This window comes from Eublepharis macularius, chromosome 13 (assembly GCF_028583425.1).
Source record: "Eublepharis macularius isolate TG4126 chromosome 13, MPM_Emac_v1.0, whole genome shotgun sequence".
Lineage (NCBI taxonomy): Eukaryota > Metazoa > Chordata > Lepidosauria > Squamata > Eublepharidae > Eublepharis > Eublepharis macularius.
Window position 1 is genome coordinate 44309753 of NC_072802.1, and position 15824 is coordinate 44325576.

The 15824-nt window shown below is 45.8% G+C and overlaps 2 protein-coding genes across 8 annotated transcripts in view; both read left to right on the forward strand.

Moving 5' to 3' along the window:
* Window positions 1–769: 769 nt before the first annotated feature.
* On the forward strand, window positions 770–7845 carry LOC129341464 (rho-related GTP-binding protein RhoG-like). Its single transcript, XM_054996671.1, has 2 exons — window positions 770–830; window positions 4857–7845. The coding sequence occupies exon 2, from the start codon at window positions 4881–4883 to the stop codon at window positions 5454–5456; it is 576 nt and encodes a 191-aa protein (XP_054852646.1). The 5' UTR covers window positions 770–830; window positions 4857–4880; the 3' UTR covers window positions 5457–7845.
* Window positions 7846–8883: 1038 nt separating this feature from the next.
* The window catches only part of TAF1 (TATA-box binding protein associated factor 1), a 34138-nt gene continuing 27197 nt past the window's right edge, over window positions 8884–15824 (forward strand). For all 7 annotated transcript variants that reach the window (XM_054996217.1, XM_054996219.1, XM_054996220.1 and 4 more), the window contains exons 1-10: window positions 8884–9050; window positions 9992–10109; window positions 10835–10951; window positions 11550–11666; window positions 13307–13548; window positions 13996–14214; window positions 14529–14732; window positions 14839–15034; window positions 15242–15358; window positions 15595–15762. In XM_054996217.1, coding sequence (XP_054852192.1) covers window positions 8913–9050; window positions 9992–10109; window positions 10835–10951; window positions 11550–11666; window positions 13307–13548; window positions 13996–14214; window positions 14529–14732; window positions 14839–15034; window positions 15242–15358; window positions 15595–15762 — 1636 coding nt within the window. In that variant the 5' untranslated portion in view covers window positions 8884–8912. The remainder of the gene's footprint in view (window positions 9051–9991; window positions 10110–10834; window positions 10952–11549; window positions 11667–13306; window positions 13549–13995; window positions 14215–14528; window positions 14733–14838; window positions 15035–15241; window positions 15359–15594; window positions 15763–15824) is intronic.

Consider the following 15824-nt stretch of genomic DNA (forward strand, 5'->3'; position numbering starts at 1 on the left):
GGTTATCCTTAGAGCAAACTGTCAGAAAGGAGAAGGGTTGCCAACTTCCAAGTGAGGCCTGGTGATTTTCTGGAATTACAACTGATGTCCAGCCAATAGAGATCAGTTTCCCTGGACAGCATGGCTCTATGGAGGGGTAGACTTTATGGCATTATACCTGGATGAGGTCCCTGCCCTCCCCAGGATCCACCCCCTAAATCTCCAGGAATTTCACTGTCCAGAGTTGGCAACCCTATGACCAAGTTTTCTGCAACGGTAGATTTATTGGCTTCATTATTTAATACTAAAAAGTCAGTAGCACCTTTAAGACTAACCAACTTGATAGAGGCCAACTTTCGAGAACCATAGCTCTCTTTATCATCTGAGACGAAGAGAGCCGTGGTTCTCGAAAGTTTATGCCTCTATCAAGTTGGTTAATCTTAACGTTGGTTAGTCTTAAAGGTGCTACTGGACATACTGTTTTGCAACTAACAGGCTAACTCCTCTGGATCTATTGTTTAATACGTGTTTTTTTAAAAGTGGTTATATTTTTGGTTTTACTGAAAGCCGCTTAGTAGCTGACAGCGCGGGCACGCATGAAGAGTCTATATCAACCAGAGCCTTCCCTTCCCTCCCCACTCCCAGCCACCGTAGCCTTGTCCAGAGAACTACATTTCCCAGAAACGTTTGTGTGTGGGGGGGATCGTAGAATGGGCTTTTGGAGAGGGAGAGGAAAAGGTGCATGCGCTCTGTGGAGGCCGGAGGGAGGGCGGCGGTGGGCGGGTTCTGCGTGCCGGATACTGCTCAGCTTGGGCTGGTTGCGGGAGCCGGGAGCGCGCGCGGGGCCGAAGGTAAGTCTGGGTGGGGTAGGTCACAGAGCCCTCCGGTAGTGGCCTCAGAACGGGGGGTGGGGTTGGCGATGGATCAGAGCCTGCCTCGCCTGAAGCTCGCGGGCGGGCAGGCCGGGGGGGGGGAGGGGTTCCTTAATCGCTTTAAAATGTGGCTTCATATAGGCGTGTCCCGAACTACCGACACAAATCCTGGTTCACACGTGCAGGATCTGGGCGTGGAGGGGATGGAATGCCGGTGGGAATAGAACGGACTGCTAGGGCAGGCAGGGTCACCTTTTGGAACAAATTTCTCTGTAGCCAACTGTAGTAGCATAGCGTGCAAAAAAAGGAATAAAGCTTTTCTTTTTGTGGCGCTCGCTTGTTATTTGTATGGAACTTTATGCGGAAAGGAGCGTTCGAAGTGGGAATCCCCCACCTGCTGTCTAAAGTGTTCCGGCTGCCCAACTGACTCAGCGTCCTCACACTTTGTGTTTCGACCTACGTGAACTCCACCTAAGACGCGTTCTGTTTTTTCTTGAGTTCGGGGTGGCGGGTCTCCTGTCTGCTAGATTTGCCAACTGACTAGTAAGATCCGGGTCCAATAGTCCGGTCTTTAAGATGCTATTGGACCCGGATCTTACTATTTGACTGCAGACCACCTGAAACCAATAGACTAGTGCGGCCTGCTCCTGTGCCTTGCAGTGCAGTTGGATGTGCAAAACGATTGGGGCTGGCTGCTTAGCGAGGGCTGCTGTTGCAGTGGCAAGGGCAGGAGGAAAGAGCTACCCCCACCCCCGCTCCACTCTGTGCCTCTGGTGGTGCAGGGCTTGCTTGGCTGTGAGGTCCTCTTTCCATAGTTCTTCCCCCTAAGTAGGGGGAATGAGACCTATAATTTCCTCCTCTTCCTTATGGATTAGTGGATGAATCCAAGGGCATTGTCCCTGGCTTGAGTTGGCTGCATTTGATGCACTGTGATTTGTTCCAGCAAGACGATTTTTGCTTTCTTTAGTTTTGTTACTTAGAGTAGGTCAAACTGCACTGGTGACTGTTTTCAGGCTTCTCTCCAGAGTCTGGGCCTCCTTGTGTCCTCTTATTTATTTACTTACTTACTTCATTTATAGTCTGCCTTTCTCACTGAGACTCAAGCAAATTACGCAATCATTCTTATGTGACTTATTCCCTTCTCTGCTTTCTGGCAGATAAAACTGGCTTGAGGTTTGCGAGAATCCTATACTGGTAACTCTTGCAAAATGCTGATACCATTAAATATTCTTGGAATTTAATTTTGAGTTGACAAAAATGGTAGCCTCGACAGAGTTATTGAGTGTCCTGGAATGGACAGCTCTTCTGCTTTGGCACCTCCGGTAGCATCTGGCAGAGAACTTCTCTGGCCCTGGTGGTTTACATGCGAAGCTTTGGTAGACTGCTCCATGTTCTTCCAAGGCAATATGAAGGCTTGGCTGGTTCCATGGGTGGATTCTTGTAAAACAAGCTGTTTGTCTGCAGGAACCATGGTCAATAAAAGGATGTTGCTGAAGGGTTTCTGTGAATCTGCAAAAGGTTGCAGCTGCCTGTGTGTTCTGGGAAAGACAATGATAATGGTGAAGAGATGATTTTGCATTAAAGCCTGCCTTATAGGGTTTGTCACTCTTTTGCTGTGGGTGTGGCAACATCTGCTACAATAGAATTGCATGCCTGGAGGCCAGGGTGTTTGGGACGCAGGGTTTCCAAGCCTTGTAACTTCAGCTGTTGACTTTAGTGTGCATGCTGACATTAGCCAGGAAGACTTTTGTTTTACTCCAAACCCTGCTTTCTTACCAGAGTTTTGCTCCTGAGTAGAGACTGTGGCACCTTAACCCCTCCCCCCCTTGCTCTCCTTCCTCTGGCAGGAAACAGAAAGCGAAGATCTTGTGATGCTTTTCAAAAATTTACTTTCAAAAGTCATCTTCAAAGTAACTGCTGCTGTACATGCAACCTGGTGTTTTTGAAGGGTTTGCTTTGCATACTGTATGGGGTGGGGGTTATTATATTTGGATGATGGAGGCTACCCCGAGCCTTGTGAGTTGAAAACCACTTGCTGCCCAAAGTAAATAATGGGGTTCAAGCTAAGTAGCAAGCCTGAAATTCCATTTTAAAATGTCTCTGTCTGCCTCCCTGCCTGCCTGCTTTTCATGTTTGTTAACACAAATATATGCTAGTTTAGGAACCAACCCCTGAAGGAAGGGTGGATTTACCAAACTTTCCATATCATGTCTGAAATCCCATCAGCCTCTTTGTGGTGGGCTGGTGCTGTTGCAAAATTCAGCATATATAAAATAAATAAGCAGATAGATCTGAGTGAGACCATTGTTCCACATTGCCCTGTTTATGGCTGGCAGGAGCTTTCCAAGGACTCAGGCAGAGAAAGAGCTTTCCCAGCCCAGCTACCTGAGACCTCTTATCTGTAAATAGATGGGTTTTAACTAGGGATCAGGCACAACTGGACAGTGAAGTATCACCCCCAAATTCTTCTTGTTGCTTGTTGGATCACACTGATAGTCTCTTCTCCTCATTGACAAACACATATCCTATAAGGGTGTAGTGGCATTACTCCATTACTTTTACTGAAATTTAATACACAGGTTAGTCATCTGCAGCTAGTACAAAATGCTCTGGCAAGATCCTGGGGAATTGTAGGACATAGTGGAATTGTAGTGGTGGAAAGGGTCTGCATTAAAACAGCTGCTGCTGTGTGAATAGGAAGCTCAAAGAGCAAGATAATACGGAGTTGTCTAAGAAAATTGTAGATTGAGTTGACAGCAAGAAGTGCTCAGTGAAGGAAAGGATCTTGAAGCAAAAAGCAATTAGTTTGGTAGGTTGCCTTTTGGAGACTTATCCTGCTAATACATGTTTTAGGAGGTGCAGTTGTTAATTTCCTGGAGTGGGAAATGTACTCTTCTTGGCTGCTTTCTTGCTCAGCAAGAAACTGTATCTTGGGAGCAAACCGTCACCTCTCAAGAAAGACGCTGACAAGTTGTTTCTTGTTTGGGCTAGTTTGGAAGTTCCAGTCTGAGAGCGTGTAACACTTGGCTTGGTATCTATGGGTGAAATCCAGGCCTATAAAGTCCATTTTGAAGGTGCTTGGGGATACACGACAGAAGAGTGGAGTAAAGGTGATGCAAGCGAGTCTGGTTATGTTGGTGAATCTGAGGTTCCTCTTTGTGCCAAGAGCCATTCTAAAACTTCTCCTAGTAACTCTTGAGTTTTGCTTCCTTTCTGGACTTTAGGCCTTAAATATTAATATGAACTCTTTCTGTTGCAGCTGGAACCTATTAATTCCTGCCTGTCCCGTTGTTGTTAAGAATAATCTGTTCTTGGCCTCTTTCTAATAGTTCTTTGTATGTATTCACAGAAGGCTGCAATGTCCCTGGTGGTAGCTCTGAGAGAAAGTGTACTGAGTGTTCATTACAGGTGCCACATTTTAAGTTGTTGTTGGTCTTAGAATATTGGAATAGTCCTGAGATGGGAGTTATTAATTGTGGTGGAACTGTAGCCAGTTGAGACCAAAGAGAATAGAAAGTTTCCTCTTGCTTTGAACTTGTAGCATCTCTTCTAGAGACTTGAGATAGGGCTGGCCCAAGAATGCTGCAGAAGCCTTTGTTGTGTAGTGTAAAGGCTGCTTGGTTCAGGAATTTGAATTTAATTTATCAGCAGTATTTTTTCTAGCAGCTAAGTTAAATGCTGAAAGGGAAGTTTTTTAAATGCATTAAACAAACCCAGTTCAGAAACAGGCTAAATATTATGGTAAATTCCAGCCCTACAAATTATTATTTTAAGTATGATTACCAATTAACAGTGTCCCCCCGCCCCACCAAAAAAAAGGTCACAGCTTTGGTTATTAGTCATTCTTGGTTGGCCTTTCAGGCTTCCTTTTATAACTTCTGAAATAGGGGCTTATTTACCTTATGCATGTTTCTGTAAGATCCAGGTAATACTTACAGCAATATTGATAACATTGCTTTTCCTTTTTTATTAGTTGGATTTTTTCTGTTCTCTTCCCTTGTGTAGGACTATTCCTTTCAGTGAAAAAGAATGCAGACAATAAAGTGCGTGGTTGTTGGAGACGGTGCTGTGGGAAAGACCTGCCTGCTTATCAGCTATACCACCAATGCTTTCCCTGAGGAATACATCCCCACGGTGTTTGACAACTACAGTGCTCAGATGACAGTGGACGGCAGGATGGTTAGCCTGAATCTCTGGGACACTGCTGGACAAGAGGAGTATGACCGGCTGCGCACCCTTTCCTACCCTCAGACCAACGTGTTTGTGATCTGCTTTTCCATTGGGAGCCCTTCTTCGTTTGCCAACGTGCGACACAAATGGCACCCTGAAGTCTCTCACCACTGCCCTAATGTACCAATCCTTCTTGTCGGCACCAAGCGGGACTTGAGAAGCAACGTGGAGACAGTGAAAAAGCTGAAGGAGCAGAGCCTGGCTCCCACTACCCCACAGCAGGGGACTTCACTGGCTAAACAGATCGGAGCAGTCAAATACTTGGAGTGCTCTGCACTGAATCAGGAGGGGGTGCGAGAAGTGTTTGCTGAAGCGGTGCGGGCAGTGTTGTATCCTGTGACAAAGAAGAACTCAAAGAAGTGCCTTTTGTTGTAGTCACCAAGGACTGCAGCTCAGAGACTAAGGGCTTGGGATGTTTGCGAGGCTCCCTTATGAATCTAATTGCATCTTGCACTAATGGCTCTAAAGAGAATTTCTCGCAGCAAGTACTCCTGCAGTTCAGGTACCAGGTCCAGCAAACTGAAATGAGCAGTTTGATTCCAAGGTTAAGGATCAGCCTCCCCATCAAATGTCCAGTGCCTCTGCCTATGTAGTTCTCATTTCTACAGCTGGGAAACATCTGCATAGCCAAACAGCTTTTCCACGCCAGAAACTGAAGATGTAGTCCTTCTTGACAGAGACAGTCATCAGTTTTGCTTTTTTGTGTTGCTGCTTTTTCTGGGCTATTAATTGCCAGCCAGCTGTTTTGCGTAGACAGGGCTGTGCCTGAGTTAGTTTTTGTCACACTGTACTCAGAAACAACTTTGGATTTTGAAGTATCTCTGCTGTGGCATATGAGTCCTGGTATGCTGAAGTCTGATGATGATATAGAAAACTTTAATGTTAAAACCTTGTGTGATAACAGCCATCAGACACTGAAGGATGAGCACCTCATAGAGAGGGTTGTTAATGTTGGAGCCAAGCATTGTATCTCTTTGTGGCATTTGTTACATCTTAGTGGGATAGTTCTGAGATCGGGAGTTCTTGTGTGTGAATTTCCTTTTGGAGGCTGTCCCCAAGCCATGTCAATGAGTCAAGGCATTCTGTGAAAAATATTCCTTACAGCCTTTTAGATTAAGGTTTTTGTGGAGCAGAATGACGTCTCCGTTCTTAGTTATTGCAAGATCGTACCTCTGCCCCAATTCCTCTAGGAAGCAGCCCCCATTGCATCCCTGTTTGGTCACGAGTCTTCTCAGTGAAAGAAAAGACCATGCTTGTCCCATTGGAGACCTTGAGTGATCATACATTTAATAGTGCTGGATGTTTACTGTACCCAGCTTCACAACAGGTGCTATTAAAGTTTTATGTCCTTTAGGTATCTGTCTGCATCAGCAGTTCTTGTGTGTGACTTCAGTGGCAGCGACCAGCCTGCTGTGTAGGAGAAAGCAACACACACAAAAAGCAGCCCTGAATTGTTCATTCTCTCTCCCTCCCCTTCACCCGACAACCAGTTCTACAAAAAGTAGAATTCTGTGCCTTCTCATTGATTGCTATTTCTTTCTGCTGGTAGGGGTCCGTAACTTCTAGCCGAATAGGATTTATCTTTTAAACATTCAGGTGTAAATGGTATTAAAATGCTGCACTGGTTTGTTACTACGGTTTTAAATTCCCTTTGGAGTTGGATAACCTATACAGATGCATATATATAAGCAGGGTTTAACGTTGACTGAAATATTAACTTCCCTTCTTGAAAAATAATTATGCGAATGTGTGTTTCATAAATCTCTATTTAGCTTCATTGATGATTTCATGTAGTGGCATTAAGGAACTCGAAGACCAAGATTGAAACCTTCAGTTGAGTTAAAATTATGTTGACAGTCTGATATGTCATGCTTTCCTTTTTTTGTCCAAGGGCAGTTTGCTTAACTGAATAAAACATGTAAAAGGCTGCTCTTGAGGAAGTATTATGAGCATCATTTTTGTGGTGCAACTCATGGAGAAAAAAGTACTGTTAAGAAATAGAGTGCCACTTCTTTGTTAGGAGCAGATTCTGCAGTGAATCACCCTATGAAAAGGTGATTCTGCTACTTTTGAGCTCTTCTTCCTGTGTAGGTGTCAATCAGGTGGGTAATAAAGTGGGACTGAAATTGTGCAAACCCAGCATCCCTCTTACTGTTGGTGAACAAAACAGGCAGTTCTGTGATCGTTGCTAACTCAGCCTGAAATTCTGTAACTGAAATGTTCACTCCCCTCCCTCACTTCTGCTTGGGTTATTTGCCCTTGATCTAACTATTCTCAGGGTAAACAGTGGAGGAAAATAAATACTTTCTTGATGACTAGAGAATGCAGCTACTGACAGTTAGCTTTCACCAGTTTTACTGAATGCCTTTTGAATATTTCTGGTGGTTAAATCACTCCTGTTTTTGTTAGGCTGTGGTGCTCTCAGCCCCAGCAGTGCTGCAGACTAGACTTCGTAGGCCAATATCTGTTGACATTCATCTTAGTGTAGAATTCATGGGCCTTAAAACCTTGTAAAGCCTTGCTTTGCCTTGTTGAAATGAATATTGGTGCTGCAGGGGCTGGTGGGAGGGGGAGGAGATTTCACCTGGCTGAGTTTTTATGTAGGGGATGGGGGGGCCACATGTGCCTTAATGTGTGAAGGGAACCTGAGACTGTGTGGTACAGAAACATACACTGGCAACTGATTTTATAGGTAAAAACAAATTTGTATGGCAACTAACAAAGTTATTTTTAAATTATGCAGAATTAAATTGTAATAAAACAAACCAAGACAATGCTTTAATTTCTTACTCTTTTATATTGTGGTGGCCTTTCAAGAGTGTGCTCTTTTTTGACTAAGATTGGGTTGGGTCTCTTTACAGCATAGCTGTCCATGCAACTTCTTTAAATCCCTCTCCTCATTCTCACAAGCTGGTCTTACAGAGTTAATATACATTTGCATGTAGGGAGGGAATTACCAGTGACACCTGGCATGGGAGAGTAGGTATGTGCGCTGTGTGTTGGGGGGGGTAGGGGTGGCGGCTATTGCAGGCCTCCTCTTCAAACCTGTGCCTGCTCCTAAGGGCACCTTGAGATATACCAAACTGAGTAAGATTTTTTTATTGGACACAAGGGGAACGACTTGAAGGTTCACAATATAATGGCAGATGTGTCAGTACTTGCCTTTCTAGTCTCCGTTACTTCTAGATTTCCAGGGTACGAGCTTTACAGAGTTAAAGAGGTGCTCTTGAAAGCTCATACCCTGAAAATCTACTTGGTCTTTAAAGTGGACCCTCATCTTCCCTTCTACTACAGACCAACAGGGTTACCCAACTCGAACTAGCCACTGTTTCTATTGCTTCATCCTTGCCTCTGTTTGCAACTGGCCTGTATCTAAAGGCGTGTTTCCCCCAAGGAAGTCATATCATGTTACCAAAAGTTGCCTCTGTGGAAAGCCCTCCCAAGGATGGGATGGGCCTGGTGGGGAGGCCTGTATTTTAATGCCCTTTTAACGGTGGCTGAGTGTTCTTTTTGGGCCAACAAAACTGGGTTGGGCTCTCCTTTCCTCTGTGGAAATCCACTTTGGGAGCATGAAAGCGGCGTTACGGTACAAGCCAAGCGAGGCCGCTCCTGGCCCTGCAGAAGAAAGGCAACTCAGTTATCAAACGGGGTAGCTGGGCGGAGGAACGAGACTCCTAAGCCGGCGTTCACCCGCAGACAAGCGGCGCCTGCGACGCTACTTCCGGTCCCCGCTTCGCTCTCCTGACTGCTCTCTCTGGTGGCGGCCAAAGGGCGCTGCTTCCGCTTCCGGTGTAAACACCAGAGCAGGAACAGGCCCGGTCCGGCGCTAGAATGTCTGATTCGGACAGCGAGGAGGAAGCGGGCGATGGCTGCGACGAACGGCGGGCGACGCCGTTCTCCTTGGCTGGCTTCCTCTTTGGCAACATTAACGAGCAGGGGCAGCTGGAAGGCGAGGGCCTGCTCGACCAGGTAGGCGGTGGAAGGCTGAGGCCGGCTGGGGCGTCCTGAGGTCCCGCTGCCGGGGCTTAAAGGGAAAAGAAGAGCGCGACTGAGTACTTCCCCCGATCTGAATAAAGCGACCTGATGCGGTCTCACGTTTCTGGTCCTGCTTCTTTATTATTCCGGTGAGGCCTGGAGTTCTGCAATTACAACTGAGCCTCAGACTGCAGAGATCGCTTCCTCCAGAGGCAGCTTCGGAGGACGATGAGCTTGGATTCTCCCCAAATCCAGCCCCGCATAGGCGCCACCCCCCCAATCCCCAGGAATTTTCCTATCCAGAGGTGACAACCCTAGGGCAGTCTTCCCTAAGCCTTGACATCTCTTGCTTTGAAACTCCCAGAGACTTCATCTACAATTTACTTGCTCCTTAATATTGCCGAATAGCTTAGGCACCAGAGGATTATTCTAGCTCCTTTCCTTTTAACTTAGCTTCAGGTTGGTAGTTGTGCTGGTCTGCAGTAGAACAACAGGATTTGAGACCAGTGGCACCTTAGAGACTAACAAGCTTTTCAGGGTCTAAGCTTTTGAGAGTGAGAGCTCCATTCTTCAGATACAGGGAAGAAATAATATAATAATGCCCTTCTGCCTCCTGCTGCCAGAGCTTTAGCCAAGTCTCAGAAACGGTGGCAGGATTTAGCCTAGATTTGAGCTCAGTGGCACTTTAGAGACCAAGATTTTCAGGGTATGAGCTTCTGAGAGTCAAAGCTTTCTTCTTCAGATTACAGGAAGAGATTTCAGTTTTTGTCCCATCTGGCATAGCGTTCCAGTCGATTTCTGCTGGTAAAACTAGTATATGTCCTCCAGATGTGCCTTCCCAACCACTAACCAAAGTATTGAATAAAGTAAGTCCCAAAACTCCGCTCTCCTTGCTCGAGATATACCAGAACTTGTTCCCCTTTGATTTTCCATAGGAATCGAAAAAGCATTTGGCTGGGCTTGGTGCCCTTGGTCTGGGGAGTCTCATCACTGAGATCACAGCCAGTGAAGATGACTCATCGGAGGCAGATGGAACCCAGCTGGATGAGGAAGGTGAAGAACTCTTGTATATATGCTATTTGTGGGGCCAGCTTGCTCTGCCTTTGGTCTCTGGAGGCAGTGTTCTGGTCACTTGCTGTACCACTTTCAAAACCTGATCTGTAGAAAACTAGGAATTTCAGCTTTTGAAAATGACATGGGGGGAAGGAGGCCTTCAGCCCCACACTGTGGTCCCCAGTGTGATCCCCAGAATGATCAGGCTGCTGTGGTCTTTTAAAAAGTTAAAAACCAAGCTCTAAAATGGCACTGCATCTGTACGTTGGACTCAGGGTTGCAGTACTGTCTAGTTTGTTCCAGGGCAAATATGCGCCATAGAACTGGATTAGGACAGTTCATCCTTTGCTACAAATGTTTACTTTTCAACTTCCTGGACCTAAGTGTTGGCAAACAGAGAGAGAGCCTCAGCACAAATTAACCTCAGCCTAAGCACCTGGGACCCCATATTAGAAGCTATCTCCTTCCTCTTTGGGAAGATACTGGCAGAGCAAAAGACAGAGCCTGATCTTGGTATCTTATACAGAACTGTGCGCCTGTCTCTCTTTGTGTTTGTACCTGACTTTCTCCACTGTCAGTTGTTGGAATGTATAAAGTTGAGATCTTGCTTGTGAAATCTTCACTCTGTGTTTGTCACAAGCAGAGCAGATCAAACATGGGCACAGAGAGAAGGGTGTTCTGTGTTAGGTCTGTACGTGTTTGACTGAGTATTTTCTTTTTCTCAGGCTGGGTTAAGAGCACGGAGGATGCTGTTGATTACTCTGACATTAATGAGGTGGCTGAAGATGAGAGTCGCAGGTACCGACAGGCAATGGGCAGCCTTCAGCCAGTTCAGAGGGCAGGTAATTGGTGGCTGAGGTGGTCTGATCTGTGTCCAGTCCATCTGGTTCTTTTTATTCTGGTCTTCCCTGGGCTGTCTTTGGTCTGTCTCTGTTACTTTTCTTGAATAGTCTTTCCCTTTAACAGTGAGTATCTTGAAACAATTTTTTTCTGAGAAACACTGAATCAAAGATCCTTCTTCCAAGGTTTGTGCAGATTACCAGTGTTTTAGTGTTGTTTGTATTTGTAGCTGCTTGATTCGCCCCAGCCTCTGAATCTAGTTCAAGAACTCCCAGCAGCTGCTGTGTTAATCTGTGGTCTAGGCCCAAACCACTTTCTTCCTTGGGCTGAGTTCTCAGCTCTGTAAACTCAGGATAAGCAGGATAAATTTTTTAAAAGGAAAAATGTCCTTGTTTCCCTGTTGCCTCTTCCTACTTCAAACCTTTATTTTGCTGACAGTTGCATGTAAGGGTTGTGGGTAGAATGGGGACTGTTTTGGATGATTGAAGGTGCATTAGTCTTTTTGAAATATTCATGCTGGCGGATTATGAAAAGGATGATGATCCCAAGTTGAGCTATGAGGTTAAGGCTGCCCAGTGAGTTCCCTCTTGTCTTTTTCAGATGATGATGATGATTATGATGCTGACTCTGAAGACATTGATGCCAAGCTGATGCCTCCCCCACCTCCACCTCCAGTCCCAATGAAAAAAGAAGATGAAAAGGACCCACCTACCCCTGGTATGTCTCTACCCCTGGGAAGGGCCCATGAGCTCCAGAATTAATTGATGATCTTGTAGAGAAGCTGTGTGTGTCAGGGCAGTGGTGGTGGAGCTATTTGGTATTTTGAGCCACACTGCTGAAAGGAAAAAGAAATGCTTATGGGCAGCACTTGAAGTTAGTATCTTAAGCTTGGCTACTAGTTACATCTCTAAGTCACTAGCTGCATTGTTGACAGGGAGAAAGAGTAAAGAGTTGGAAAATTGTGGGGCTGCTGCTATAGAAGTAAGTTTGTGTGTGTGTGTGTGTGTGTGTCTTTATTCATATGTGTATCTGTTTACTTTAAGAATATAAAAAATATCTTGGTGAATCTATCCAAGATTGCTCTCCCCCGGCATTCTGACTGTAGCCTCTGGGATACTCTGTCATGATGGAAATGACTATTCCTTGTTACTTGTCCCCAGAATTTGGTATCCTGGTTATGAAGGTTCTATTTAGTTACTCCCCATTGACAAAACCATTTTCCAGGAATTGGTTTAATCCCTCTTTGTTTACTCCTGAAATTTCTCGCACTCCTCAGTCCAAGGGCTTATGCCTGATAGCAGGCAAAACCCAAATATGTGAGAAATAACCACTAACATTGGTAGAAGGTATAAGTAGTTTTGTGTGTGTTCTATACATCTTTGGGGCAGCTATGAAATCTACCCAGAGTGTAGTTCCTTCAGGACATCAAACTTTTGGAATGCATTTTGCACGCAGTCTTGGATGTTTCTGAGGCTTTTGATTTCTTTTGTAGTTTTTAAGTTACTTGTTGGTCTGTTTTATCTGGTCCTTCCAAGGATCTTGTGGTGCAGCTTTATGAGGTATGTTAGATAGGACTGTAACTCACATTTAATAAAGTAATTGTTCAAACGTTAACAGGCTCATATTATCAAGTCTGCCAAATGATTTTAGTTAAAAGCTAACACGTTAACATGTGCCAAACCAGTGTCAGTTTTGTACGTGTACAATTGCTAGTAAGGCCAGCATTGAAAAACACATTTCTTGAAGCACAAATAACCCTGTAATGAGAGGTAGGCAGAATTGGGGACTTAAAATCTCAGGCTTTCTTTGCTCTAAGCACAGCTGTCATAGTGCAATGGTTAGTGTCAGACTAGGATCTGGGAGAACCAGGTTTGAATCCATGCTGTGCCATGGAAGTTTGCTGGGCAACCTTGTGTCCGTCCGTCTCTCAACGTGCCTCACAATGGGTGGTGGTTCTGAGGATAAAGTGAAAGAGGGCAGAAGTATTTGATAAGTTGCTTTGGGTCCCAGTTAGGAAGAAAAGCAGGATATAAATGGGAAAAAACTAGTTTTCTGATGGAGAGACCAAAATACTGCCATCAGAATAAAGTATATCAAGAACATTAGCATATAGATTACTAGTTTTTCAAAAAAGTGTGCGTTAGAAAAGAAGAGTAGAGAGAGCTTTCCACACTATTCTAAGCACCACAAGGGCTCGAAACCTATTTGCCTTCCTTTTAAAATGTAAGTACTCAAGCTACTGCATGTGCCTCGGACTTTTTGTTGCTTTCCATTTTCACTGCTCTGGCTTTGTCTCAGTGATGTTGAGGCTAAAGTGCGGATATTCTTTCAGTACTGAGACACTTGCTCTCTTCCAGGGTCTGAAGATGGGGATGGGATCATTCTGCCCTCCATCATTGCTCCTTCCTCCACTGCCTCAGAAAAGATGGATTTCAGCAGCTCCTCTGATTCTGAGTCGGAGTCTGGATCCCAGGAAGCTAGACAGGCAGAGTCCAAGGAAGGCAAACTCACCCTGCCGCTTGCGGGAATCATGCAGCGAGATGCCACCAAACAGCTGCCTAGTGTAACTGAGCTGTTCCCCGAGTTCCGGCCTGGCAAGGTAGAGCTTCAGGAGGAAACAGTGTTGGAAGGAGGGGAAGTTGTACATGGTTCCTGCAGATGACTGTAGGGAAGTCTTCTCCTCTCCTCCTTTTGTCTTCATGCCTGGTCATGCTCTTGGGATTTGCTCTAAGCATTTGGCTACACAATCAGTCTCTAGGTGATGGAAGGGAGGGATTTACTTCTGTCTCCCATATTATATAAGCTGGAAGTTTCTAATGAAAGATGAGAAAAGATCCTTAGTTCTACTCACAAACCCAGGTTATGCATAATTACTGGGTGGTGTGGGGCACTCAGCCTGATGGGACTGGTCCCAGTCAGGCCTTAGACTGAAGTCGGGTGCCTTCCCTGCTGGAACTTCTAAAGTCATAAGAGTAAGAGAATAGGTGGTCTCGCTCAAAAGTCTACTCAGCGGAAGGCTTACCTAACCCTTGTTCCCTCCTCTCAGGTGCTGCGCTTTCTGCGTCTTTTTGGCCCTGGGAAGAATGTCCCATCTGTCTGGCGTAGCGCCCGAAGGAAGCGTAAAAAGAAGCATCGGGAGTTAAGTCAAGAAATGCAGATCCAGGAGGGAGAAGTCACAGTGGAGGCAGGCATGGAAGGCAAATCTCCCTGGGAGTATGAGTTTGCTCCTCCTCCACCCCCAGAACAGTGTCTTTCAGATGATGAGGTAGGTCTCTGAAAATGGAGAGGGTTCCCTGTGTGGGAGGGTTCATGCTACGTGACCTCTTGCCATGCCAGGAAATCACTGAAAAGGCTTTATAGATGAAAGAATGACAGAGAACAGGATTTCCTGTCTGCCTTGCAGTAAGATGGTCTCCTCTGTAGGCTCAGGTGGATATCTTCTTACCAGAAGGTCTGATTTGTGGTGATCTTTAAGCCTCCAGTTGCCAGTCAGGCAGATGCTAAATGTGGCTTGGTGTGGTGGTCCTCCAAGAACACTTCCAGCTCCCTTTCCTGAACTGACTGCCTCTTGTCCTCCAGATCACTATGATGGCACCTGTGGAGTCCAAGTTCTCGCAGTCTACTGGAGATGCAGATAAAGTTGCAGATACCAGACCTAAGGTGGCTGAATGGCGCTATGGGCCTGCCCAGCTCTGGTATGACATGTTGGGAATCCCTGAAGATGGCAGTGGCTTTGACTATGGCTTCAAGCTGAAAGAGCACCAAGAGGAAGAGGAGGAGCAGGTGGGGAGTTGGGAAGAAAAACCCAAGGGGGAGCTTTCTCTCTCTCTCTGTAGGTAGGCAGATGAGTTTTTAAAGCCTTCAAGATGGTGGCATTCTGCCTTTTTAGGGCACTGAGGCTGAGAAGGATGAATTGCTGGCAGATGAACACTTCCTCATGGTGACCCAGCTGCAGTGGGAAGATGATGTAATCTGGAACGGAGAAGACATCAAGCACAAGGGGACCAAAACGCAGCGAGCAAGTCTGGCTGGTTGGCTGCCCTCCAGCATGACCAGGAATGCAACTGCTTACAACGCCCAGCAAGGTACCCTACTCATTTTGCCTGGCTGCCTGCTGAGGTGGTTTGGGCAAGGTGCTTCTGACCTGAGCCTTGTCTATGGATGAGTGCGGACCTTAATCTTTATTAAGTGGAGGTGCAATCTGTCTTTGCCTGCAGTCAATTAAGAACCCTTTTGGGAATGGGTTTGGCAATTCCCAAGTCTATTGAAGGCTCTCTTGCTTCCACTGTCAGGGCTGAACCGCAGCGGCTCCCTGCTCAACTTGCCTGTTCCTCTGGTCCAGAAGCCCAGCGTGGCAGCAGTCTTGGGCATTGCTAAAGGCAAAGAGAAGCAGCTCCCTGAACAACAAGGTAGGGAGGAAGAACTTTCCCTATCATCCTTGAGGCAAGAGCTTGGACAGCAAGTTGGCAATGAACTTTTTCCTGTTTCTCATAATGGCACTGTCTTTTGCTAACTGTAGAACTTGCAGATGGCTCCATGGCAGTGTGTCTTTTGGAGAGAGCATCAGGTGTCATCTTGGAGCAGGAATATTGTCAAGATCTCCAGTGTACTGAGATACAGTCAGTGTGCATTTATGTTGTTACAGTGTCACTGGACGAAGATAAGCCATGGTTCTCCATTTTCCCAATTGATAATGAAGAATTGGTTTATGGCCGCTGGGAGGACAACATTATCTGGGATGATGAGGCAATGGAGACTGTCTTGATACCACCAGTTCTGACCCTCGACCCTAATGATGAAAATATTATCCTAGGTATGTCTGCACATAGCACTGGCGTGTTTCTCTTTGGCCTACTTTTACTGATGAGAAGAGAA

Coding starts and splice junctions, on each gene's coding strand:
- LOC129341464 (XM_054996671.1), top strand. CDS start 4,881: ATGCAGACAATAAAGTGCGTGGTTGTTGGAGACGGTGCTGTGGGAAAG.